The 27,130-nt window shown below is 41.1% G+C and overlaps 1 protein-coding gene across 2 annotated transcripts in view; it reads left to right on the top strand.

Annotated features, from left to right (window-relative positions):
• LOC110262205 (uncharacterized) overlaps positions 1–26,478 on the top strand; it is a 343,233-nt gene extending 316,755 nt beyond the window's left edge. Inside the window, exons 5-7 of one of the 2 annotated variants that reach the window (XM_084981405.1) lie at positions 761–874; positions 12,248–12,362; positions 23,364–26,478. In XM_084981405.1, coding sequence (XP_084837531.1) covers positions 761–874; positions 12,248–12,362; positions 23,364–23,369 — 235 coding nt within the window. In that variant the 3' untranslated portion in view covers positions 23,370–26,478. Of the gene's footprint in view, positions 1–760; positions 875–5,989; positions 10,925–12,247; positions 12,363–23,363 lie in introns of those variants that run through there. The other variant, XR_014819157.1, reaches the window with a different exon arrangement.
• The last annotated feature ends 652 nt before the right edge of the window (positions 26,479–27,130 follow it).

Raw genomic sequence — 27,130 nt, 5'->3', positions numbered from 1 at the left:
AACAAATTGCCCTCGCTCTGCACCCTCAACATGGATGTCATTTTCATGTATCAAGCCAAAAAAGAGATTATTGTAGGGCCTGTTATTCAAATTAGGCCAGCTGTGAATTCCTCTCTGTGCAGGGAGATTTTATGGCCATCCATTCTTAAAGTTGACAGTTGTTCAAGAAATATGTGTTAATTTCACCAATTGAAATTTTATTTATTAAGAAATTCACATATTCAGATATATGACTTGAATAGGCTAGCTTTGTTGAAAATGAGCAATCCAGATTTGGGGAAGATATAAGAACCAGCTTTCCAGACCAAGATGCCCCTTCAACTAATAAAATGGCAGAATTTATTTTACCGCTAAGGCTAATGATAGCCAAAATCTTATTCTGGACTACAAGTTTATGACCTACCAAAGAGCTGGAAGACATTGTACTTTCTGAGGTTAAGCAGAGGTGCCCATGGTTCAAAAAGATGTATATCCATGAGGCACAAAGCTAAAGCGTGAGAGATTAGGAAAAGACTGCAAGAATCCACTTCTCAACTTTTCTCAACTTTATGCTGTTTTATCCTGTGATGTTATCATCAGGGACTAATTTAGCAACATCAAATTTGGGTCTACAAGGAACTGGAAAGTGGTACAAAGAACTCTGAGCTCCTAAAGAAAATGTCTTGGTAAACATAAGGATTTTTAATTAATTTTTTCTTCCTCTTTGAACCTGCTTTTACATTTTTCTTTCTCACCTTCTCTTACTATTTACCCCCATCAGTCATTCTTTTCTGTGGTCATCTGGATTACCACCCGAACCCACAGTGACACCTGCTGGTCAATCAAGAATGGCGGGACTGAGTCCCTGCAAAGGAAAGGCCTTGGCTGGGCTGAGGTAAGCAAGTAAGACCATTGAAACAAACACTAAATACTATAAAATTATTTTAGACACTGAGGAAAAAAAATGAGTGAGCCTTTCCCTTCAAAGGGCAACTTAGGAAGGGGGAACTTTTCTAGGAAATCTTCCTGAACCATTACAAATATAAAATTTAGGTATAGTGTATGTTTTGAGCAAAAATGTATCTTGTACTATGAACCAGTTATTAAGCCTTAAGAAAATTGTTATGCTAATCACTCATGGAGAGTCACTTTTAACATTGGTTTTCACCAGCCTCACTTATAGTCCAAAAGATTTTATGTAGCATTAACTTAATGAAGTCCCAAAAGAAACATGAGGGAATGTGTTAACATGCACACTCTTTCCTTTAAAAATGTGATTAGATCTCCAACACAAAGGGTTAAAAATGTAGGTTTAAGACATTCTTTCCTATCATTTCCCTCATAACTTTCAATGCTTGTTTCTTTACTGAAGAATATTCATATTTTGTTAATCCTAGGTATTTATACATTGGTTATTTTGGCTGGGTACATTTTTGAGGATGTTTGCTTTGTTTTAAGCAAATCCGTTTCTGACTTGAAAGTACAAATTCTAGTAAAAACAGAGACAACAGGAATATTTTTTACCATTTGTACGTTTTCTTAAAATATTTACACTTTTCATTTGAGGGTTAAATCCTAGGAAAATTCCCCTTACACATGTTCATATTTGAACCAGGAGGTCGTCCCTGAAGACTTGCAGCAGCAAATGTGTATTGGACAAAAATGTTGGCCTTCTTCATCCTTGTTCTGTGTTCTAAAAGCCAAAACTTCATTTTAGCATGACCTTAGAAGAATAGTGATACTTTTAGCATTTCCTGGTATTTGGTAGAAGGAATGTTTTTATTTGACTGCGGATGTCACTTGGTTTACAGGAAAGATTTGGTAACGTGTTCATGCCAGTACTGCACTTACCCCAAATTTCTTGCTATGTAGGAAGAACACATGTCAAAGCTCACTGTTTGTTAAATGGAAAAGATTCAGTACACCAGAAGCTTCTATTATAAACATTGTGACTTCGTGCAATTTACAAAATGTTCTATCTCCATTAAACAATAAACCCTTGACCCCAGAGCTCAGTTTCAGGATTCTGTGATTTGAGAAGGTAGACATAATGGATGGCAATAATAAATGAAAAGTTCAAGAGGTCAGGAAAAACTGTTTAATTATTTCTCTAGAGCGTGGGCTGCAGAAGCCTTGCATGTCTGCCTTCATCGTTGTGCAAACGCTGCATGGAAAGAGTCCATCGGTGCAACCCAGGCAGGGCATAAAAGCAGGTTGCTGGCCCTCAGCTGTGTTTACGAACAAATGGTCTCTAGATACCCTTCCATCACTGAACCTTGCAGCTCCTGCCAGGGGAGATCCAGTGCCAGTCCCAGGGCTCAGCATCTGTTTTCCAAAGAGCTTGGATTTGTTAGCATGAGAAATCCATTGCTCATAGTTGCTTCCCAGCTGCAGCACTTGTGAGTGCAGCCTTTCTGCCTTATTTATTTGTAGAAAGCCATGTTCCGTCCTCTCTTGGAGTCTCTCTTATATAACCAGTCCTGGACACAGGCTGCTGTGCTCTCAATCCCAGACCCATGAAGCTGCCTTGTTAGCTAAAGAGCTCCTTCTTAAAGGCCTCCGCATTTGAAGTTCACCAGGTGGGAAGTGGGGGGTGGGAGTTTTTCCACATGAGGGCAGGGCCTGGCAGTTCCCAAGGTACCAAGTCAGATATCCCAAAAATAGGCCAGATCTAAAGACTGGGATCTTAGTTGGAGAACAGCCTAGGGAAGCTCTCATTGGCGCTCTGGAGAAAAGCTCTCCCAGAAAAGGAAGACTGAAGAAGACCTGCTGGAAACTCCTTGTAGAGTCCATAGTGTGCTCAGAGCAGGAGCCAGTAAAGAACCCACAGTAGGTCCAGACCAAATTGTAAAAAGAGCAGATGGACACTCTTGTTACCAGGTGAATGTGATTTCTTTAGAGCTTTCTCCCCCTCAACCCAACCTCAAAACTTTCACAGTAAATTGCTGTCTATCTGATTCCATCTAGACTTCTAGAAATAAGCTTAGGGGCAGCTGCTTGGATGAAACTTGGCCTCTGAACTCCAGAAGAAAAGCACTGTGAGGGATGCAACATGGGAAAGCAAAATGATTTGGCTTTGCTGTAATTTAGACGCGAGCATTTTTTTCATTATATAATCTGAAAAAAATATTAAAATCAAAACTTTAATGAAAGAATTGTAGCATTCTATTTATTCAGGGTCTAAGTGCGAACAGCTGCTATCAGCATGCCCCATAAAAAAGGGAGAAACTGAATTTTTTCCACTGTGTAGACTATAGGAAAAAGAGGCATGCAAAAGGATGGGTAGGAACCAGAGCTTTGAGTTAGAAAGTCCTGGATCCCGCTATTAGCTATCAGGGTGATCTTGGTGATCTTTAACTTCTCAAAACCCCAGTTTTCTAATCTATAATTATGGATAATAGTTCTGACCTCAGACTGTTGTAAGGATTAAATGATACAATGCACCTAAGAAGATACTTAACATAGGGCCTGGCATTGCTCAATCATTGCTGGCAATAACGATTACAATGAAGGCATCAACTATGACTATAAAGACCTTGAATTTAAATCCAGTCTTAACAACAGTATTCCATGTGAACACAAATTTCTTCCCTTTCCTTTGACTCAGGACCTACCCCTAGGTATGACTGGGATGAATAATAGAGTGAATAGAATGTTTCTTGTTTCCAAACTGTATGAGATTAAAACAAAATAATCATTTTGAGCGAAAAAGTCTATGTCCTAGGAGCAAGTGTCTATTCCATTCTTATTCTGCACTGTACTTCGTAAGAGGGAAATTACAAACCCATGGCCTCAGCACTAAGACAGATGGGAGAAGGGGCACCAGATTGGACACGCTGGATACAGGCCATATCCCCAGGAAGAGAAAATCCAGCTGAACCAAAAGACGGGTGGACTAGAGCAGACTTTGTCAACCACCATGCCCACCCACACAGAGTGCCTCAAATGGATTAGAGATGCACTTCAAGATTTGATCCCCTTCTCAAGTCTCACCCCCACCCCTGCACCAACCGCTCCAAGTAAGAGCTGTTTCTCTGTGTAGATGCCCTGCACATGTTTGACATGAATCAAAGAGTGAAGAAGACAGGGAAGCCCTAGGTTCAAGGCAAGGCTGGGACTGGGATGAGGCAAGTGAGACAGAAAATTTAAGAGGGCACCAAAAAACTCAGTGATCATGATAAATAGTGTTTCAGTGCAATGTTTTAAAAATAAAAATTAGTGCATAAAATCCCACGATAGACAAAATATAGTTTTAAAGAAAGAAAGGATTGGGAGATTGAGAAGCACCAGGCCTGGGTAGGGCTAGAACTAACTTGGGCTTGTGCTGCACTAGGAGAGACCTACTGCTGACAGAGCCAAAGGGGTGCCAGGAGGCCCCAAAAGAAAAGCCCAGAAATGTCCCCAGTCTATTTTTAAGGGCCTTGACCCCCAAAAGCCCATGGTGGCTCTGTACTGGATACCTGTCAAGCTCTACACACTGGCTGGGAGATAATTTGAGAAGTTAGCTCTGTACTGCTCTGGGTTCAGGGTTCATTCAAAGCTGGCAAAACTTTACTTTTGAGTTCAAAGGAAAAAACTGCTTATCAAAGAGCTCAAGAGATTTCTTGAACCTGGATCTAGTATTTACCTTGCAGTGTTTGGACGAATGAGGGTTAAGTGATTCCAAAGTACACAGATTAAATTTCCCTAGAATATACACAGTTTTGGGAAATGAAACGGAAATGGTGCTTTGAGCAAAATATATTTTGGGTTCTGCTGTACCCCCCAGCTATTTAAAAAATACCACAGAGTTTGCCAAACCTCAAGTGCTTCTGGGCTCACATAGCCCAGCTCTCTACTTGAAACTACCTTTTGTCCATGGTTTTCCCTAGACAGGTCTATCCACCCCACCCCACCCCCAGGAAGTCTGTAACTCTTCCATAAATGAAAGCATCCACATGAGAAGGCAAGGCACACAGGATCTGCATGCAATAGTGCAGGGAGATGTCAGGTGCTGGCCTCAGAGGACTTGCTCTGATTGAGCAGACAGCACTGGGTCTCCTGCAACTATACCCTCCATCATGAGGCCCTGGGAAGACAGTAGCGTCACTGCTGAACATGTGAGTCCTTCCCAAAAGCTAACTATGGATGGCCCAGGAGCACCAGTCTGTTCAAATTTAGGTAGAAGCATAAAGCACTCTTCAAGTCAGGTGTCAGGATCCCCTCTCAGGCTGCAGTGCTGTGGCTGGAGAACCAAAGCAAATGAACTGCATTGTGACAAAAGCCAAAAGGCTGTGTTGGGGGGAAACAGTCTCATTACATCTACTTGACCATCTTCATGATTCTCCTAGACCAGGATTAGACGTGAGAATCAGATAAAAATCGTGTTTCTGAATGAGGCACTGCGAGGTGGGGAGGAGCCCAGGTTAGCAGCCAGTGAGCAGGACAGCGCAGAGGTGTTTCTGCTCGTGGGTTTGTTTTGTTCACTTGTTGGCGTGAGAAGCCAGGCACATTGGGGCTTGTGAATCAACCAAGAGGAATGGCCTTTAATATTTAAATATGTCTCATGTAGCCATTAAAAACCTTTTACGAGTGTTAAGCCATTATTAAAGCAATATGGGCTCCAGGTCACGGAGCCTTTCATGGCACTCCTGCTGCGCTAATGAGATGGATGATTCTCCCCACAGGACGATGGCTGCTTCCAGTGCTGAATTCACTGTGCCTACTGTAGTGAAAAATTCTAAAGAAAGAAAAGTCACCATAAAATTACCATTAGAATTACTCTATGCCAGGAAAATTTTCCTTTTCATGTCTGCACAAAAACACAGTTTCTAACTCAATGTTAGGTTGTTTGGGGTTTTATTCATGTGTGTGTGCGTGTGTGTGTGTGTGTGTAGTTAGAGACACTGGGTAGGAAATATAGACCAATGATGATCAAATACATGGATATTAAAAACACATAGGAACGCTGTTTTCCACTGGACCACAAGAGTTATGTACCTAAAAGTACTTTACCTTCTTATGTTTATAGATGGCATTAGATTCCAACCTAACTCCTTCACTCTTTCCATGGCACTTGAAGGGATGACAGAAGGAAAGAACAATGTCCACACAAGCATGGAAAGCTAATAAAAGAAGAAAAACACACTGCCCAAGAGAAATATGTGAGTGAGCATGGATGATGAAAATCTTATATAGCAGCTTTTTGGGGAAAACCTACCTTGGTCATGAGTGATGTCCTGCACTTGCCAAAATAAAAGCTTTATTATATCCCCTTGCCAAACCATGTTCTACAGAGAGAGGCAACCAAACAAACGTAGGGTAGTTATTTATGTAAATGGTCCCAAATACACTTATTTCACTTAACCTCCCAGAGGATTGATATCTATATTCAAATTCCTTCAGAACATGGCGTTCCCCACTAAGTTATCTGCTGGACGCTATCACACACGAGAGTGAAACACAGATGTCTTCTACTTTCCAGATCATGTATTCAGCGCAAAACTTCACAGCCAATTTTGATGTAACAACTTACTAATTCCATAGGCATTCACTAAAATGAAATAACAGAAGACTACATAATATGGACCTCTAAGTTGCGATATTGATGGTATCTGAATTTTCTAAATGACAACAAAGGAAAAGACAATTTCCAGTGGTTTTCTAACAATAGTCTATATCAAGGCATTTAGAAGAAAATTTCACAAATGTCAAGTGGTAGCAGGAGGGCAGTGATTACATCGGATATCTTTTCGTTAACTTATCTTGTTGCTGCAGTACTCTTAATTATTCAGCAAAAACTCATGGACCTTGCTGATATTGGTCATAAGGGGTAAAGGCGCCTCTTTTCAGGTGCCGCAAATAAGAAGCATGGCAAAATTGGAAACAGAAAGCAGTCAGGAATTGCAGTGGGTTTTGCTGTGTGTCTGTCCGCGAATTTCCATGTGAGTCTTTTTCCCTTTGGGGGACTTCACAGATGCCCACTCACACTTTCTCAGTACATCTCTGCTTTGTCCCCCTATGCTCTTGGCCTTCAGCCCCAAATTTTCAGCCTATATTTGCTGCCCAGACCAGAAGTCTACCTCGTAGCCCTTCGCTTCTGTTCCTCAAGCTAACTTGCTTCGTCTCTGAATTCCCACAATTCTAAATTCCAACAAGAGAACAGAAAGAGGATGTCTCCTCTTTTCCACTCGGACACCCCTGCTGGAGGTGACAGGTCATCCTTGGATCCTGTGTGCCCCATCAATCCAATCTGGTCTTGACAGACAGTGGAGTCACTGATTCAGCAGGGCAGTGGCTGTGAAGGGACAGGTCCAAGCACGCTCAAAACACTAAGGGCATGAAACTGGCAAAACACTCCACCAGGGGTCTGTCGCTGTCAGGGAGGATGCTTAAGAGCAGACAAAAGATGCGTATGGCAGCTGTGTTTCCAACTGATGGGGAACTCTGTTTGCACTTCAGTCCGGAAATGATTCGAAGGTAAAAGTCTTCTCCCTTGTATTTTTTGTTTGGTTAAAAGGGGGAAAAAACCTCAGACTATAAGAGTGCACACACACACAAAAAGACAGCAGCTAATAAGTCATTAGAAGCAAGCATTTTTCATTCTAAAATGGGTGGAGCAAGGTATCCCTGGAAACAAAATTGTTGAAAACTAAACAACAATAACAACAAAAATGTGCTTTAAATAAATTTGGAGCAAATGCTCTTGGGGCCCTGATGCATGGGAATGATCATGCCAGAATAGTCTGCAGAAGAGTAATAGTGACACTAGGAAGAGAAACAACAGCCACTATAAGACCCAAGCGAAGAAACACACGTCAAGGAAATACTGCTGCTTATGTCATTATTAGCATGGTATGTCATTATTTCCAGTATCTGTATTAATGTCTTTTATTAGCTATCTTTGGTCTGGGTTTTCAACATTCCTTAGTGAGAAGGGACTTGGAAAAGAGTGGCCAAACCCTGCTGTGATCTTGCTGATCATTTGTTACCCATAATTATACATTAACTGATGTGTAATAAACTATATGGAATTTTCAATCCACAGTAGAATTTAAACACACGATCTCTCTTGTTCACTTAATCTGGAAATAGACACCTATTGCTGCTCATCCCAAGAGTGTTCAAGAAATTGGAAAACTGCACAGCAAGGCTTTCTGGAACTGCTTTTTTCAAAATGTTTTTAAGCAATTGCCTACTCCTTTATTATCTTCTGAGCCATCTCCCCAGCTGCTTCAAGGAAAGAAACAAAAATGACCAGCAATGCTCTAGTTTACATCTCTATTCTTAATCCACCACGGAAGGAGAAGGAAGTGGTTACCCAGACTTAAATTCTAACAGAATACATTTCAACTCATTGCTCAATGACTTAGAGGTTGTGTCCAGGATAAGACTAAGTCAGGAATACTCAAAATCTTCGTTATGACTCAGGACCTAAGCTCTGTAAGAGCAATGAGAGAGAGTGCCTGAGTTGTTTCCCCAGTACCTAGTACAGTATTTTCCCCAAGATAACGACTCAGTTAGTATTTGTGGAGTGATTCAATTAATTAATTGATATTAGATAGGAGGGGAGGAAAGGACAAAGGAAGGTAGGGATCACTAATAATATTTTTGCAGGATTTTCTTCCCATCTTGTTAACTATTTCTAGACCAGCAGTATCCAAATTTGGATACTCTGCTAAATACAGCTGTTGGATCATGTTGAGTGATAAACAGAGACCTTCTAACTCACTTAAATCTAAAAGAGCAAGACACAAAAATGACCATCCTCCTCGTCCTCAACTAAGCTAGTGGGTAGTTTGGGGGCCATAGAGTTATCAAACACATCTGACATTTTGATTGAAGTTTTGGAAATTACTCGGCTAATTCTCAAATATGACCTGATACAGCATCAGACATTTTGGAAATGAACAGTGATGACGCTAATTATGATTGAAGACCCTGACTATATATATTCTGATTACTATTTGTATTTTCATCATTTTAGTTGCAATTCACTGTCTGTTAGCTCAATGTCTGGTTATAATAGTTGTTCATAATATTTACAGTGAGAGGCCTTGGTGATTACAGTCATATAAATGTGTGAATAATTGGGAGGTTATGCTGCTATGCACGCCTCATCAAGCTTCCTTTTCAAGTCTCAAGAATGTATTTAAAGCTCAATACTAGACTTCAATTATGCTTGAATTACCCAACAAGGGGAAAAAAAAGAGCTACAATAACAAAGCTGTCAGAAACACCCTCTGCTTTAAATTTACTTGGACAACTGGACAATGGAAATAGTTCACTCATTTAATAGTTGACTTCATCTGGTAAAGATTCCACTGCATTTAAAAGAAGAAAAAAGAAGAGCCATGAAATTTATTGAGTTTCTTTCTTGGTCTTTAAGAAGATAGATGGAAAGTCAGTCTTGATAAAAGGATCATAAAGTTGGCTGGATTGCCAAATTTACATTGCAGATTCAGTACAATTGATATAGAGAAACGTGAAATGTGATCCAATGAGATCACATTTTAGTGGTCTTAGTAAATTACGAAGGACCCAGCAATAAAATAATTTGGTGTAGTGCATACCACTCAAAGATTATAGTTAAGTTACCTACCAAATTTCCTTTGACTCCACAAGAGAAGGTCCTGCAGTTTAGAACTGAAACTAACCAAAACATGTGAAAGAAGAGTTCTGTCCTTTTCTACTAATAAAGATATATTTCATACAGTGCTATTTTAAAGCATACTTCAAGTTTCAAGAATAATTCCAAATTTTTCTAATGTGGAAACAAAAAAGTATGGCAAAATTTAAAAGATAATAACCACCAATATTCAAAGTTTTTATTAAAATTCTAACCATTATTTATTTTTCTTTTTCTTTCCTTCTTTCTTTCCACTTTTTAGGGCCACACCCATATGGAGTTTCCCAGGCTGGGGGTCAAATCAGAACTACAGTTGCCGGCCTACACTATAGCCACAGCAACGCAGGATCCGAGCCAAGTCTGCGATCTACACAACAGCTCACAGCAATGCCAGACCCTTAACCCACTGAACAAGGCCAGGGACCGAACCCACAACCTTGTGGTTCCTAGTCAGATTCTTTTCCGCTGTGCCACAATGGGAACTCCCATGTTTATTTTTAACAACGTATTTTACAATTTGTACAACAGTCCAAGTGGATATAATCTTGGACTACTCCTAGCATGCTAGGTTTTAAATGTTAAGCTATCCCCAGATACCCTAGATAAATTCCTTACCCTTGAATTCCATACTTAGATAAAATAATGCTTACCACTCAAAGGAGAGTCTTACTGCTTTGGGATCACCCTGTTGGGTGATGACCATTTGAAAACATCTCTTGATTTGCTTGAAGCTCTTCTCGCAGCTTACCTTAGATGAAGGTAGCATAAAACAAGGAGCCTTAAAGGCCAACTCATCCTGTTCTCTCATTTTAAAGAGGAGGAAACAAAGGTTCAGAGAGTTCAGTGACTCGTCCAAGGCCATAATACAACATGGCAGGAAATCTTGGATTACTATGTCCAGTCCTCTGACTCTTACTCTGATTTTCTTTCCCTGTGCCATCCTTGCCAACACCAGATGCCCCTCAGCAGCCACCAGCATTTTTCCTTCCCATGCCAACTCTACTGAAAAAGTGAAGTAATTTGATTAAGAAAGTGTTCATGATGTCACCCTAGAAGGCAAGGTGGGCAGGTATAAAGCTGAATAAGGCTAAGTCCCTGGGCCCTGGGAGGGAGACATATTCACTGATGACCATTAGCCAGAGTCAGGACTAACAGAAGAGCTGCATGGAAATAGCCAGGGCTGGGAGTCATTCCAGGTTAAAAGAATTTGGATTGCTCTGAGAAATAGGTGGCATTTCAGAGTGAATGAGGAAGATTTTGGCAGGTGTCTTGTTATTCACTCTGAAGAAATAATTCATTCTGCCAAATGAGCTCAATTTTAATCAATAAAAAATAAAACCTAAAAATATAGTGAACCATATCTGGTCAATGAATGGTGGATCACTATGTTACTATAGACAAAACAGATAAACCTGCAGACTGCTAAGTACACCTTCATCCATAGCTTTGTCCATTTCATTCATATAAATAAATCTGTCCCAACACAATGCTTCATTTTATAGTAGGGTATGAAGGGAAAATGTTATTTAGTTTTATGGATTAAAAATGACAATCAGAGAGATTGAAGACTTGCCCATAGACACATGGCAGACAAGTGGCTGAACTGAGGCTAAAACCCATTTCTCTTCACTCCCTGCATGTTCCAGCCCACCCTGTTGTCTTTACAAGTTTGTTTTCAAATCCTTTTTTACAAGCATTGAATAAGATGGGACGTGGATAAATATAAGGGTCACAAACTTTCAGAATGCCACTGCAAAACCAATCTTGATAAATCAAATATAGTTGTTACACACTGTGGACTCACTCCCAACCCCCATCCAAACAATGATCAGCAACCTAGAGTTATTGGGCAGAATCCTCAAGATATGGTCAGTCAGGCATTGAATATACATTCGCCTTCTTTCCTAAGAAAACTAGAAACACCTGGATCATGTTAGGTCACTTCTGGGCTTCCACAGCTGGATTTTATGCTTCTCTCCTCTTAAGGAGTTGACAGTCTGCAAAAATCTTGATATTCAGCCAAGAAAACAAGAGCCTTTCATTTTGAACATGGACATTTCTATATGTTCTGGCTAAGGAGTGGAGCAAGGAAAGTGAGTTGGAAATTATTCCTTATGGTGTATAAATAAAAGTGTGTGCAATAAGAAAGATGGGTTGTGACCTTCTGGAACAGATATATTAAGCAAGAAAAACCACCCCATGTTCCTCCTAAACAATCCTCTTCAGTGTAACAAGTGGCTGCATGACTCAGTAGCTCAGTCAGAGGAGACTAGTGGAGAGGAACTTCAGGCCGCCTGTGCTTCGAAGACCATCTGCTCTGTGGGTCCACGCAGCTGGGCCTCTGCATCGTCCTTCCTCCACCTCCTCTCAAAGAGACACTTGAAAACCTCCTTGATCCAAGCAAAAGGCAGGGGGCCAGGGGTGGGGTGGCTCTGCTTACTCTGTAGCACACTATTTCTCCAGTTGAAAGTTTCTGATGTAAAATTAGTCATCAGTTGAGCTATTTTTTTCCATGAGTCTGAACTCTGGCTTTTTGAATGTAATGTGTAGATGTAAAATATCCAAACCATGGGAAGAGCTGCAGTTTCCACAACCCGAACTTTGAGGCCAGCAAAGTTCAGAGTAAATTTGACATTAACCAAACACGGCTTCCTTACCCAGGCTGTCAGCTGAAAAGGCACCATTCCGAAAACAAGAAAAGGAGGTTCCCTGTCCAACGCAAGGTGAAATATTTCGAGACAGTGTGAAACAAAGGCTTACTGGCTTTCTGCCTAAGGTAAGTGCAGGCCAAGGTGTACACATGGGAAGGGTGGTAAGTGATGCTTTGCAGTTATTACCAATTATGAAATATGGACGTCACTCAATAGGGAGAAAGCCAAGGCAAGAGGGTAAATGCCACCTGCTGCTGTGTTATTTCCTTGACCAAATTGGAATTACATATATATATATATATATATATATATATATATATATATGTATGTATTTCCCATCAAGGTGTAGCTCAATGCTTGTGTGTAGCTGGAAAGGTGAGGACAGGTATGTCTCTTGTTAAAAGGCTCCTTCCACATGGGCAGTTCCAGTCATACAGCACATCTCTCCCAATTAAATGCCATACTTTTAATCAATTTCACCACTCTCCTATGCTCACTTCTGTCCAACTAATCGCCATTAAAGTTGAGTTCCCATGCCCTAGCTTCATTCTTGCAATGATCCAAACTTCATTTTATTGCTCCTGATCTTGCCTCATTCTGGATCCACCCAGCCCCTAACACTTGACTTCATCAGCCAACCTGAAGGCAGTGCCTTGTATTTAACAGCAGCACTTGCCTGTGCTCGTGCTAAGCTTCCGCACTCCCTAAGGACAGTGCACCAGAATCATCCATTGATTTGTCCACTCTTGGACACCCTGATGGTGACCTCCTCATCTACTTACCCAGCTCTAGTCCCTGAGACCCAAACTGCAGCCCTGACCTGTCAAGCCCCCACCCCATGGAGTTGAGGGAGGGATTGAGATGTGTATCATCTGTCCGTATTGCAGAACAATTTGTTATCTTATTAAGGAGCCTCACACCATGGGACTGGACAGAAATTAATTAGATTTAGAAATTAATAAGATTAAACCCTCTCCTTAGGTGAGAGGGCCAGAGGAAATAAAGTGACATTAGCAAGTATTCATAACACAAAATAAGAAAAGCAGTAACAGTAAGGAGTATTCCTGACTCCTCGATGTCAACAGCCAAAAGCTATAACAAGTTTGCTCCTATGGCGAGAGTGCTGCTCGTACTCTTAAGAGATGCTGCCTTTTAAGAGATGATTCTGGCACTGTGGATACCCACAATATTTCAGCAGGGCATTCCAAAGCCTGTCGTTGTCGAATCATCGTCAAACATGACACATTAGGGAAACCTAAAGAACAGACTCATATATTTTGCTTGGAAGGTAAGGGATATGCAAGAGTCATTCCCATTCAGTCCAGAGAAAGCATCACACAAGAGGATGGGTTGTTAAGATCCTTGAAAACCAGCAGTGAAGCAATTTGGGACGTCTGGTAAAAGAGGCAATCAGAGGTTGAGAGACCTCAAGCACTCAGACTTGAAGCTGAGAGGGGTATATGTTTGGAAAGAGGGAAAGAGAGTTGTGGAGGGAAGCACATAATGGAGAAGAAGAGGAAATAACAGCAGCTATTTCTCATGACCTGTAAAGAAACCAAGGTTTAGAAAGGATGGGTGATGCGCCAGATTCAAGTTCTGCTACCTCCCTGCCCTAGAGTTACTCAGAAAGGGGTTTGTTGCCTGGGCTGCCCCAAGTCCTTGCTCACATTCCACCAACCCCCACCTTTAGCAGGAGTTAACATGAATCTTTAAGTTGCAGGGTCCTGAGATAAGAAAGGAAGCTATAGGGAAATAAACAAAAAACCAGATGGAACCAGCTGGGACCAAGTTGGTGACAAATCTGACCTCTAGCAGACCTCAAGTCTCACGGCAGGCTGATTTTCCTACGTCAGAATATTAAACGACACTCCTACCAGGGACCAAGACTGGATGTTAGAGACCAAAAAAGGATAAAAGAGAGTGGTCCCCTACTCCCTCAAAAAGCCCTGCCCCCCCCCAGACTAATGTTTATGCCTCCCCATCGTGAGCCTCCACTCCTCCCTTTGTTTCTACTCTTTCAATCCCTCTTGCCACACAGACAAGAAGGTGATCTGTGAACTTGTTTTCACTTCGCCATTCTTTGGTCACTGAATAGAGATTTTACTGAGTTGATCTCAGCTTTGGTTTCATTATTGGCTGCTCGAACCAGAGCAGAAGAAGACCCTTTCCCCACTGAGGCAGAGAGCTTGGGTCAGGCAAGGTCCATATGACTTAATTCAGTAACCGTTTCCTCTTTCTTATGACCCCTCAAGAAGCTCACCCAGCACCAAGTACTGCCTGGCAGGCTGCAGGAGAGGTTTTGATCTTTGCCAACAGAAAGCTCATCTGTCTTCAAGGAGGCAGTTTGTGTGCTGCACCCGCTGGGCCCGCTGTAGCAGCTGCTCCCGGAAACTGATGTCATATGGACGTGACTGAAAACATCTTTCCTACCACCTCCCATCCAGAGCAGCCTGCCTCTTGCCAAAGGCTTTGTTTTAGTCACCAGGAGGCCCTCTTGGTGGTCAAATACATAGACTGGTGTGCCTGCTCTGTAGAGCACAAGAAGTGGTCAGTGGAGCCCCTGGCTGGTGGCTGTGGCTCACTATAGACACAGCTGCTCTCCTGGGTCCAGGCTCCCACAGCAGCTACAGGAAGACCAGTTGGTCCAACCTAGAAGTGCAGAGGGGTTGTGTGACAAACTTTGACCAATGGGAGATGGGAGCTGATGGATAAATGATTTCTCTCCCTTCCCATATGTGGACTGTTCTGAGACATGACCATTCACATGGCACCTCTGAAGATGTCCTAAAAGATGCAGCCATTGACTGTGCTAGTTATAAAACTTTGGCCAGCTTGGGAATATATCCCTTTGCATTTGCTCTTCCTCCTGTGCTGCCTCACTCTTTTTTTCCTTCACTATTATTTCTCTAGGATGGCATTTCCCTTTAGAGTGATAACACCATAAAGTTTTGCCTCAGGGTTTGTTTTTCACGCTAACGGTGGGCTAAGATAAGTGACTTCCCTAGTGTTATGCGACTTGTGAGAGAGCGGAGATGGAAACTGGAGCTAACGTTGGCTGTGAAACACAGGTGAACAGAGATGCCAGGTAGCCATGCAGATGAAGCAAAGAGTTGGACTCTAATGAAAGGACAGTGATAGCCCTACCTGAATTCCTAAACAAGAAAGAAGTAGAACAAAGTCAGAGAACAGGTGCCGCATGCTATCGTGTTAGCTGTCTGCATCCAAAGGAAAATTAAAGCTACCAGGTCTTCTGCCTCCCATCTTTCCATCCCAACAAATGTCTTTGCAATGATGGGTGGTCTTGATTTACCCTAGGAGAATAAATTGTCTACAAAGACAACAAAAGTTTGTTTCCGCATGTAAATTTCACTCTATTTTACATTTCTTCTAGAGCACTAGCTCGAAAGTGTGTACAGAACTTTCCCTTACAAGGGACTCTGTTTATATTTTCTCTTTGATTTTAAGATGAAGACTTAGGTTTAAGTATCTCAACCACAAACACCAGTTTACCACTTGCAACTTTTACTACCCTCATTTTCTTCTTACCCTATATATATTCTTCAAGAACACTTAAGTAAAAAATTTCTATATGAGCAATAGCTATATAAAAGTCTACCATGCACCCACATGTTCATTGCAGCCCTATCCACAATAGCCAGGACATGGAAACAACCCAAATGTCCATCAACAGATGATTGGATTCGGAAGATGTGGTATATATACACAATGGAATACTACTCAGCCATAAAAAAGAATGACATAATGCCATTTGCAGCAACATGGATGGAACTAGAGAATTTCATACTGAGTGAAATGAGCCAGAAAGACAAAGACAAATACCATATGATATCACTTATAACTTGAATCTAATATCCATCACAAATGAACATCTCCACAGAAAAGAAAATCATGGACTTGGAAAATAGACTTGTGGCTGCCTGATGGGAGAGGAAGGGAGTGGGAGGGGTCGGGAGCTTGGGCTTATCAGACACAACTTGGAATAGATTTACAAGGAGATCCTGCTGAATAGCATTGAGAACTATGTCTAGATACTCATGTTGCAACAGAACAAAGGGTGGGGGAAAAAATGTAATGTATATAACTTGATCCCCTTGCTATACAGTGGGAAAATAAAATAATAAAAAAAAGTCCACCATCTTTAGAAAAGAGATGTCATTTTTAAGCTGCATATATCTTTGACTTCTGGTACTGTCTTTAGGAGCTCTAGACTTTGACATTGTGCACTGATGTTTTAGTAACGAAGAAAAGCTCTCAATATACATTTGCCAGCTCTGCCTCATGGATGGAGATCTAATTTTCTCCAGTTGTGGGAGATGGGCCAGGAATTACCAAATAAATCTGTTCTGGCTTCTCTTCTGGCAAAATATGTATCTTCTCCCTGGAGAACTATGAAACAGGTGATACAATAATTTCCTTGGACTCTACCAATCCTCTTAGCTGGTCTCCTCAAATTCTCACTCTAGTCTCCACAGCATGTCTGGGTTCAGGCACATCATTTATCTTCTTGCATATACCCTTTCCCCATTCTTTTCATTCTGTCAAGGACTACGTATTAACAAAGATCACATAAAAACACCATGACCGTCAAAGAAAATTAAGAATATTTAAACTCTCTCATCTGGAATCCTTAACCACAAATGTCTAGAATCAGTGATGTTCCTGGTGTTAAAATCTTTCCTTTCCTGCAAATGTGCCCAAATGAATAACCTTGAAGGTCAAAAAAAAAAAAAAATTGAGCTGGATCCATTTGGAACTTCCCAGCTTAGTGAAGTCCAGGTGCCATACATTTGACCACTGGACCTTCAAGGAAGTATCAGGAGAGCTAGAGTCTATTAGTAAAACTAGTAAGGCGGTCCCCCAGGGACATCATTCAGGTCACTTTCATAGCTTCTATCTGGCATTACTATTGCTGTAAAATTTTATAGGGTTTCAATGGAGATTAAGGGCAGGTTTGGATGGGAAAATAAAGTCCAAGTACAAGAGGCCAGCCAAGAGGTGTGTACAGAAGTAGACAGTGTTGTCCAACTCTGTGCCTTGAGTAAGATGAGGGCAATGCGTACTCAATGTCTGAGGGCATCGTGAGCCTTACAGGCTTGTGAAGCCACCGTCTTTCTCCCTGCCCAGTGCTAACAGCACAGGGGTCCCCAAGCCATGGCCTTCGTCAAATCAACTACCCCATGACTAGGACAACACTGGCCATTGAAGAACTCTATTTTCTCATTAAACAATGACTACCACTTAAGATAATAGAATCAAATGGATTTTAGTTTTCAAGAGAGAGCTTAACTGTACAGAAATAGATTTTAAGAAACCTAGTCATTTGGAACCAAAAAAATAAGTAAATAACATTTCCTGGTCTGGTATTTTTTAAAAACCTAAGTGTTTTTTGTTTGTTTGTTTTTATTCTGACTTCAGTGGTTTCTTGGAATCCGTTCAAGCCATTTCAACACAGCCAGGTAATTCATAGGCCATACAGAGTGTACAGAGCAAAGTAATTTCAGCAAAATCCAAGGGGCAGAGATTACCCTTCGATCACGTCTCTGTTTGAAGGAGAGTCACCACTTTGTTCCTACTCTGAATCCAGCTTTTGTACCGTGGTTGTTATTGAAGTTGGGAGGGGACCAGGAAGAAATTAACTGTGGCCTTTGAGGCAATAGTAAGTGTTGGAAAAAAATCATCTATATTTGTTACGATTTCATACTGAAGATGTAGCAGAACCATACAGTCAACGAGTCAAGGACGCCCTTTCTTCCTCTCCTACTGAGGGTCCAAGGAGAAAGGTGACATTTGCCAAGCCCAGACATCTCCATGGTGGCCTTTCCTGATTCCTTTCCCTCAAACTAATTATGGAAACACCACATTTAAGAGAAAGAACAAAATGAAAAAAAAGAACTCTTATTGGTAAAAATGACCTTTCCTTCCTAGGAAACTCTCACGATGTTCAACATCTTTATGGACCTCAAGTCTCTGTTTTATTTTTCTTTTTTCCATTCTCCAATGGCTTTATATTGTGCTCTACATTGGGAGGCAGAATTTAATAGGAATGTTGGCAAAGAAGAATGCATTCAGGGGAAAGGAAGAGGAAGCAAACGTTTTCTGAAAAATGTTACAACAATGAAGGGTCTGGTAAAAGTGTCATATAAGGAATCACTAAGGTTATAAAAGAAATGTAGCCGTGCGAACACCCTGTGGGCTAGTTCTTCAATGTGGAAGAGAAAAAAGATTTATCTTGTGTAACCTCTCAGGGCAGAACTAGGACTCAGATTCAGCATAATGGGAAGCTTTTATTTTAAGGGAAAAAAATCAGAGTTGTCTAACATTTGAACATGCTACATAAATAAGGAGTAAGCTTTTCAACACCGAAGATATTTTAATAAAAAGTAGATGACTTCTTCTCAGGGATGTTACTAAGGGAATGTCTCTTTGGAATAATGTTTGTGTAATATTTCCAACTAAAATATTCCCTAAGTACCAATCAGCACTAGTAATTATGATTAAAGTTTTTCAAAATAAAAAAGCTGGCACCAAATCAACAAATTGACACAACACTGCTTTTAAAGTAGAATTATTCATTTATTCATCCACTCATCAAATAATTCTCTGAGTCCCTAGAATATGCCAGAAAAGCAGATACAGGCACTGCCTTCATGGCACTTGAATTCTTGTGGTGGTACCACACAATAAACACTTTTACAAATGATACATATGGTAATTTTAGGCATGACAAACTATAAAGAATATAAAATAAGGAGTTCCCAATGTGGCTCAGCAGTAGTGAACCTGACTAGCATCCATGAGGATGCAGGTTCAACCCCTGGCCTCACTTAGTAGGTTAAGGACCTGGCATTGCTATGAACTATGGTATAGGTTGCAAATGCGGATGGGATCTCATGTTGCTGTGGCTGTGGCTGGCAGCTGCAGATCCCATTCAACCCCTATCCAGGAACTTCCATATGCTACAGGTGCAGCCCTACTTTATGTATATAAAGTAATAGGATAGAGAGTGAGGGGGCAGCTACATTAGCCAGGGTGAGCAGGAAGGTCGCCCCATGGAAAATGTCATTTGAGCTGAAGACCTGAATGAATTGAAAGAGCTGGCCATACCAAGCTCTGGGGAAGAGAGTGCAAGGGCTCCTGAGGCAGAAGAGGTTTTTATCCCAAAATAGAATGAAGTCCAGGTGTCCTTATAGGGATGGGTTACAGAGAAAGGCAGGTTGTGGGACTGTTGAGACCATGGTAAGGCATTTGGATTCTACTCCTAGTGCAGTGGAAACTACCAGAAAGTGCTAAGTGGGGGAGGGATATGGTCTGGCTTACTTAATCCCTCTGGCCATCATGTAGAAAGCGGCTGTCCAGCCAAGGGTGAAAGCAAGAGGTCTAGTCAGGAATTGATCACACTGTCCAGGTGAGAACTAATATGGGCACAGGAGGCAGCATAACTCAAGTAACATGTATACTAGACTTTAGACAATTAGGCAGACCTCCAGTCTGAATGCTGTTCAAAATAGAAATGACTTAACAGTGTGTGTGTGTGTGTGTACACATTATGTATACATACATTGACGCTTGAGTTTATGCATCATATTTTTAGACTGGGACCAGAAGTTACTAGAAAGCAATCTTTGATATCTAGGGATAGATGAAATTGATGGAAAATTTAACAAAAACAAAAAAACAGAAATACATCTAAGTTTTCCTCTTTTTTAAGGCAAAAACATTCTCCCAGCTTTCCAAGGAAAGTCAAAAACCCATTGTGTCTAGTTACATGATTAGCTCTAACTGATAAAGAAATTGGTGTTTCTGACACCTGCTGGGATGGACTTCTTCTCCAGTTGTGAGAAGACAACATGGGAACAAACTACAGACTAAATCTAGCCAACCTGTCAGGGCCCACCCCAGAGTCACACAGAACCAGTAACAGAACAAGCAACAGCCTCCTCCAGTTCCTTGAACAAGGAGGGATACACAGCTAACTTGCTGGAGTTCCCACTGTGATATAGCAAGTTAAGAATCAGGCATTGCCATGGCATGGGTCACAGCTGCTGTTCAGATTCGATCCCTAGCCCAGGAACTTACATATGCAAAAAAAAAAAGCTAACTTGTAAGCATTTGTTCTCATTGTTTGGTATTTTACTTTGGGGGAAAATATGTGGTTGTTTGGAAACTGCGGGTGATATGACCCATTTGAACCAAGATTTAAACATTGGTTTTATGTGCAGATGGCAAAGCCATCAATCACTTGGCTGTAGGTGGAAAATCTTTGCTTAAGTCATCAGTGCTCCCAAGTGTAATCCTACCTGTGTTAAGCTGGGGAATTCTGTTTTTCTACTGTGATTTGATATTGAGAAATAACCTGAGCAGATAAGCTTTATAACAGCACCAGAAATGGCTGTAATTTCTAACAAATGAGAACCTGGATTCACTAGCTGGGCTCTGGCTCATAGTCAGGGTGTGTGATGACCAAGGAAATGTGGCAGGATCAGGATCAATCCCAGAGAGCAGGGCAAGAAAACAGAGTAGTTGAAACAAATAGTAGGGAAGGGGGTGAGAGGGAGTGGGAGAGGGAACCAGTGAGATAAAGAGACTAGCCAGCTCCCAAATTTCAGTTATTCCTTTATGATATTTTTCAGTTCATTACATCGTGACAGTTAACTCAGGAGAGCAGAGAGACCCCGACCCTTGCATCTTAAAAAGTCCTTCCCTCCCATTCCATTGTTAAAACTTTAAGGAGAACTGTTATCACTTGTCTATTGAGAGGTTTCAGCTTGGGAGCAGTTCAGAAGACCCCTCCCTTCCTTCTCTTTCTTCCACATTTGTGGTACCAAAGTGTCCATGTGGCCTACTCTTTTCCTGTTCACACTTCTCACCTCTTTCCAAAAGACAGTAGGGAATGCCAGTCAATAGTAAGGATGGGAGTGTAGCCATGTGACAGGGAAGCTCCTGCACTAAAGAGATATTAACCCTTTTGTGGCAAATTCCTATGAGATTATAATGCAGAGTTTGGGAAAGAGATTTGTCATAAGAGTAAATGTCTGTGTGTATATCTGCATGCCTATGTGTATACCTGTGTAGACCCATCTAATACACATAATTAAAAGAGTTGGGATGAAATAGCCACTCATTGATGGCTATCATTACAAGAGGGAATACTCATTTTCAAAGGTTTCTCTTTATTTAATTCAATTAAGAACGATCTAACTATATAGCACAGGGAACTATATTCAATATCTTGTAATAATCTACAACAGAAAAGAATCTGAAATATATTTTTTCAGATTCTTATATATATGTATGACTGAATCAGTCTGCTGTACACCTGAAACTAACACAGCATTGTAAATCAATTACACTTCAATTTAAAAAAAAAAAATTATTCTATGTGTTTTTGAGAGCTTCCTAGGCACTAAGCACTTGTAATGTACCAGGTGCTAGAGACCATCACAAGCAAGACGGACAAGCTCTCTGATTTCATGTAGCACATATTCTGGTGGGCTGGGTGCTCTTGTGGTTCATGAGTGCCAAGAACTGTTTCCAAGAAATTTCAAGTAAGATTCGGTGTTAAGGAAAAAAAAAAAAGTTTTCTCTGTCCAGAGGCAAGAGATTAATGTGTTAATGACCTTTAGAGCTTGACCTGATCATGTCATTCCTATGTAAATATATCACTTCCATTTTATACACTGCCAAAAGACTTTATAATATGGCTCTTCCTCAAAGTGGTCTGCTTCCTTTATAAGGTGCCTGATCAGAAGATAGGACTAGGACTATTAGGTTCCCTTGCCCTAGACTAATACCTTTGCCTATGAAAGACAAGAGAGTGTAAATAGTGTGCCTGAGCCTTGAAAAAATTCCTCAGCACCTGTCTTAGTCATTCTGGGTTCTTCTGTGACAGCACACCATAGACCAGGTGACTTTCAAACAAAGGAAATTTTATTTCTCACTGTTCTGAAAGCTGGGGAGTCCAATCTCAAAGTGCCAGCAGATTCTATGTCTGGTGAGACCCACTTCCTAGTTTAAAGATGGCAGTTTTCCCTCTGTGTCCTCACACGGCACAATGGATGAGGGAGTTTCTGGGGTCTCTTCTATGAGGGCACTAACCCCATTCCCAAGGGCACCACCCTCATGATCTAATCACTTTCCAAAGGCCCTAACTTCTAATATCATCACATTGGAGGCTAAGCTCTCTAGAGGGGATGGAAACATTCAGTCTATAAAAGTAGGTTATTTTCAAACACAGGAGGAAATGCCAAATCAAGCTCCTTTATAGTTTGACTTCCACTAAGAAATCTCAGCTCAGGAGTTCTCCTGTGGTACAGTGGGTTAAGGATCTGGAATTTGTCACTGCAACGGCTTGAGTTGCTGCTGCAGCGTGGGTTCAATCCCTGCCCCAGGAACTTCCACATGCCATGGGTATGGCCAAAAAAAAAAAAAAAAAAGAAAGAAAGAAATCTTAGCTGAAACCATAGACAGAGAAAGGTGACCCAGGCAACAAGATCTAACACCAAATGTATGTGCATTTGTTTGAAAAATCATGATATTGAAACTCAGAGTAAGTTTAGGACACTTAACTTCTAGGTCCAAAATCCTAGAAATATAAATCATTTTTTGTGTGTAATAAAAAAACGTTTTGTTAAAAAACAAAATTCAGTTGAGTGAACTTTAAGATCAAATCGGCTTCTTTCAACAATGCATGAATCAGGTAGCATCCCAACTAATAAATAGAAGGGCATTCAGAAAGGGTTTTTATAGGCAGGAGGGTGGGGCAAGGCAGCTGTTAGCAATAGAAAAGGAAGGATTGTTTCAAGCCAGGTCACATTCTCTTTTGCAGGAAGGTTGGGAAGGCGAGGGTCTGTCATGAAGACTCTCTTCTGCTTATTGGGCATGGGCCCATGTGATACATTATCTCATGGGTGCTGACCAGAAAATTCTAGACTGGCTGTTTAAGATTGCATTCCTGGGGAAGATAAAAAATTCTAGACTGGCTGATTAAGATTACTTTCCTGGGGATGTTCGAAACTGCAGTTAGGTCAGGTATTTAATCTAGGTTTGGTATCATGGGTTTTAGCACAAATGACACCATTTTGAGCCTGTGGTTTTCTCTTTGACAGTCCTAATCCTGCGCAATCTGTGGGAAAGCCGTCAAACCTCACAGGACCTCAGCTTCCTCTTCTGTAATATGGAACAGGAGTTCCATCCTTGTTTATCTCATAGGTAAGATTCAAACAAAACAAACAGTTGCTGGGCCACACAGAGACAATAGGGCACAAGGTGGACTCTGATCTCTAGGCCCTCCATCACACTTAGCCCAAATTCTGAGCAAATTTCTGGTGATAGCTATTACAGTAGCAGAACCTCTATCTAAATTCTTCAGGCAGCCAAGAGGGATGGTCAAAGTTTCTTCCTGAGCCTTTTGGGCCTCTGTTGTTTTCAGTTCAAAATAATCCACGTGGCAAAGAGATAGTGGGGGATGGAAAATTTTGCTTCCCTATGTTATACCTGGCATTCTTATCTATGCCAATACTACTGGGTTCTAAAGCAGGAACTTTAAAGTCTTCCCAACACAAGTTCCAATCCAAGGTTTACCACCTTTTTACTTAGGGACATTGGGCACACAAATGATTGAGCTTTCTGCGCCTCGGTTTTCTCATCTGTAAAACTGGGATTATGATAACTACCTTCTCAGTCAGGTCAAAGATTAAGGGAGATGATGCAGACAAAATGCTAGCAGAGTGCCTATTGTGTTGGCAGTGTCCAGAAAGTGGTCACTGTTATTATTCTAATGGTCTCTACCATCAGCTCTCAAGAGCTAACTACTTTAGAATCAGATGTGTGAAGAGAGTGCCAGGAACCTCTTCCCCTGCTTAGCCATGGGTCAGCACTTAAGGGGCGTGCAAAAGAAGGATTCAAAGGACACTCTTGAGGCAAATAAAAATGGAAACAATTTATACATCAAATCATAGAAGCTGATTATTTCATATTTTCCCAGCTGCCAAAGATACTTGCTAAAAGAATATGTGTATTTTTGAAGCTTTATGCTTCCAAGTTGACTTGCATAGCAGGTTCCTCAGAAAAAGTATTTAATAGGCTAGCCAAATTATGCTGGACAGTATATGCCAAGAAATCAAGTTATGAGTGTGGATTCATATGCTGGGGATAGGCTTCCTGGGTTCAAATCCTGGCTCTGTCATTTACTGTGCTTAGGTGAGTTATGTACACTCTGTCTCATGTTCTACATCCATAAAATGGGAATGACAATTAGGATCTATGCCATTGAGTCACTATGAGAATTAATGAGTTAAAATAGATAAAAATGTTTAGAACAGGAAGCATGGTAGTCATCAGGTAATCATCCCTGTCACGGTCATCATCGTTGTCATCCCCCCCTCCAGATCTCTCATCTGCTTTCAGCCAGGAACCAGAATCTGTAAACTCACTTCTCTTCACATCCAACAGAAAGCATAAAAGCAAACATAGAACTTGACCTCCACCCAAGGACCAGCATTTAACTCTCTAACACCTGTATTCTTACCTACAGTAATCAATCTTCCCCTTTTGTCTTGGCACCTACTCTGGACTTACTCCTCAGCTGGCAGACCTGGGCCAGTTCTTCATTGTTAGCAGGATTTCAAGACCTTCTTCCTGGCCAGCTGCAGCTAGTTCCTACTTTGTCCATGACAAAGGACTTCAGTGACACTTTTGTGCCTAAAGAGAATTGGTAATATTATTTTCCATTACTTATGTCAACAAGTCAAAATAATGGACTCTTTCACGATCTCATTGTCTTAAAGAGAATATAATTCTTTAAGTTCTTTGCTCACCCATTGCCAAGCAGCAGATGATTAGGAACTGAGCCCTGCTGCTCTATAAAGACCATTGCTTCTCTCAAATGTTTACTTTTCCACACTTGCACCTGCACTTCACCATAATAGTAAAAAGTAAAGAAGTTTATAATAGAGATGTGTCTAATTCAGAACACAGATGCTTAAGGAAAGATTTCTGTTTTTAAAAGAGATTCCTATAAATGATTTAGCAAATTTGAGCATATAACCTGTCCAAAGTGCTAGCACACTTTGCTTTACACAGCCAACTTTGCAGGCAAAGCTGTGGTTTTCTTGTTCCTTCTGTGAGCTGCGGCTGCCATTTCCTCACAGCCCAGCCCTCAGTAATGCACGAAACAGGGATGCATTTCTCATTTATGCATAAAAGTGGTTTCCTTGAATTACGAGCCCAAAGTTCCAAGACACTTACACCCTGGGTGGCCGCACAGGTATAAGTGCATAAAAGTCTGTTCTTAACGAGCCTCAAGGAGTGAACGTATTCACTTCAAACAACTCGTGTCTCTGGGAACATGCCACACAGCACTCTGTGGGGAGAGGCATATTTGTGGTCATAACGTACTGCAGCACTGGTACCAGGAGACACAGACCAAGGGGAGTTAGAATACCAAAGGGCAAAATAAATCCAGCTCTTTATAGGATAGGACCCTTGAGCTCCCTTCCCCCTGCTCTGACACATCTTAGCTCCTTGGAATTCAACAGAAATGCCAAAAGGGAGGCTGTGTCTATGAACCCAATCCTAAGCCCAACAGTAGCATACTTTAAAATCTACCTTTCTAGGAAGAATAAAAATAAATAAATATACAAAGATTTGGTGGAAAGGAGTCTCTTAACTTTTTATTAGTTACACAAGATAAAGACTCCTTTAAAAGTGAAAGTTCTCACCCTTTTCAGACTTGGAGTAAGAGGGCTCCCAAGGGCTATGCAGGGTTGCTGGAGTGGCATGTGTGTATCAGGATCTGAGCCTGAGGAGGGCAAGTCAGCACAGCCAACAGCAGGCCCCAGGCTCCTCCCAACACACACACACTGAGGACCATTTCTACCAAAGGTGTCCCCTCTGCTCTATTGACACCAGGGACAGGGATGGAGAAGAATGTGGCCACCTGGAATTAATGCAAGTTCTTTGAATCCAGCAGATTCATTTTCTCCTCTGGGCAGGTTTTGGGGTCCCTGAAACTTGTTCTTCTAAGAGCCAAGAAAATGTTTAAAAAGTTATAATTATTTTCCTGGAAAAGTTAACTCAAATTGAAAGTACCCAGTTTCCTATAAGTGGTATGTCTTATGTTCCTTTTTTCTCTATGCACCTGGGAATAGAATTATTATTGATTATAAAGCACATATTTGCCTATTAAAATACAATTGCCAGACTGAGCAATGCCATGATAAATCGTTATGAATGCATGAATTTGATTCTGTTTGGTTATATATGCACTTGGACTAAAATTGTCTACAGATGTATTTTTGACTAAAGAATAGATACACCCGTTAAGAGTTGCCAGGAATCTTTGAAAATAGAAATGTATCTTTAGAGTGCTGGGGACCTCATTATTTCCCAGAGCCCTGAGATGAATGATTTAGTAGAGAAACAATGTGTATTTATGGAAGGCCTAATGGGTGAAGGATGTGGAAGAAATATAAGACACGATCTTTGCCCTCAACCACATTCCAGTTCAGGGAATTGATTCAAGAATTTAATTTTTTTATTTATCGAATTTTCTTAAAATGAGGCCACCTGTATAACATACAGCATCCAAGAAGTCCCAATCTCACCTTGTGCCCAGGAAGCAGACTGTGATAAGACCCTGCAGTCAGATAATGCACCTTCCTCAGAGCTGGGTCAGGCCTGAGCTTGAAATGGCTTGGAAAATCCAACTTGCAAAGGTGATTTGCCCAGGATTGAGCAAGCTCTGAGGAAAATTATGTAGTCGCTCTTCCTTCTCCTCCCTCCATTGCTTTTCTATGCCATGGCTGTCCTTTGCTCACTCATCAAACACAAGCATTTGAACAAACACACAGTTTCTGGTGTCTTGGGCTATACT

Source organism: Sus scrofa, chromosome 1 (assembly GCF_054392235.1).
Source record: "Sus scrofa isolate SSC_HxYL_T2T_F1_AM1 chromosome 1, Sscrofa_HxYL_maternal_Yorkshire_Landrace_v2.0, whole genome shotgun sequence".
In the NCBI taxonomy this organism is placed as follows: Eukaryota; Metazoa; Chordata; class Mammalia; order Artiodactyla; family Suidae; genus Sus; species Sus scrofa.
This window is presented reverse-complemented; position numbering and strand designations above follow the sequence as displayed.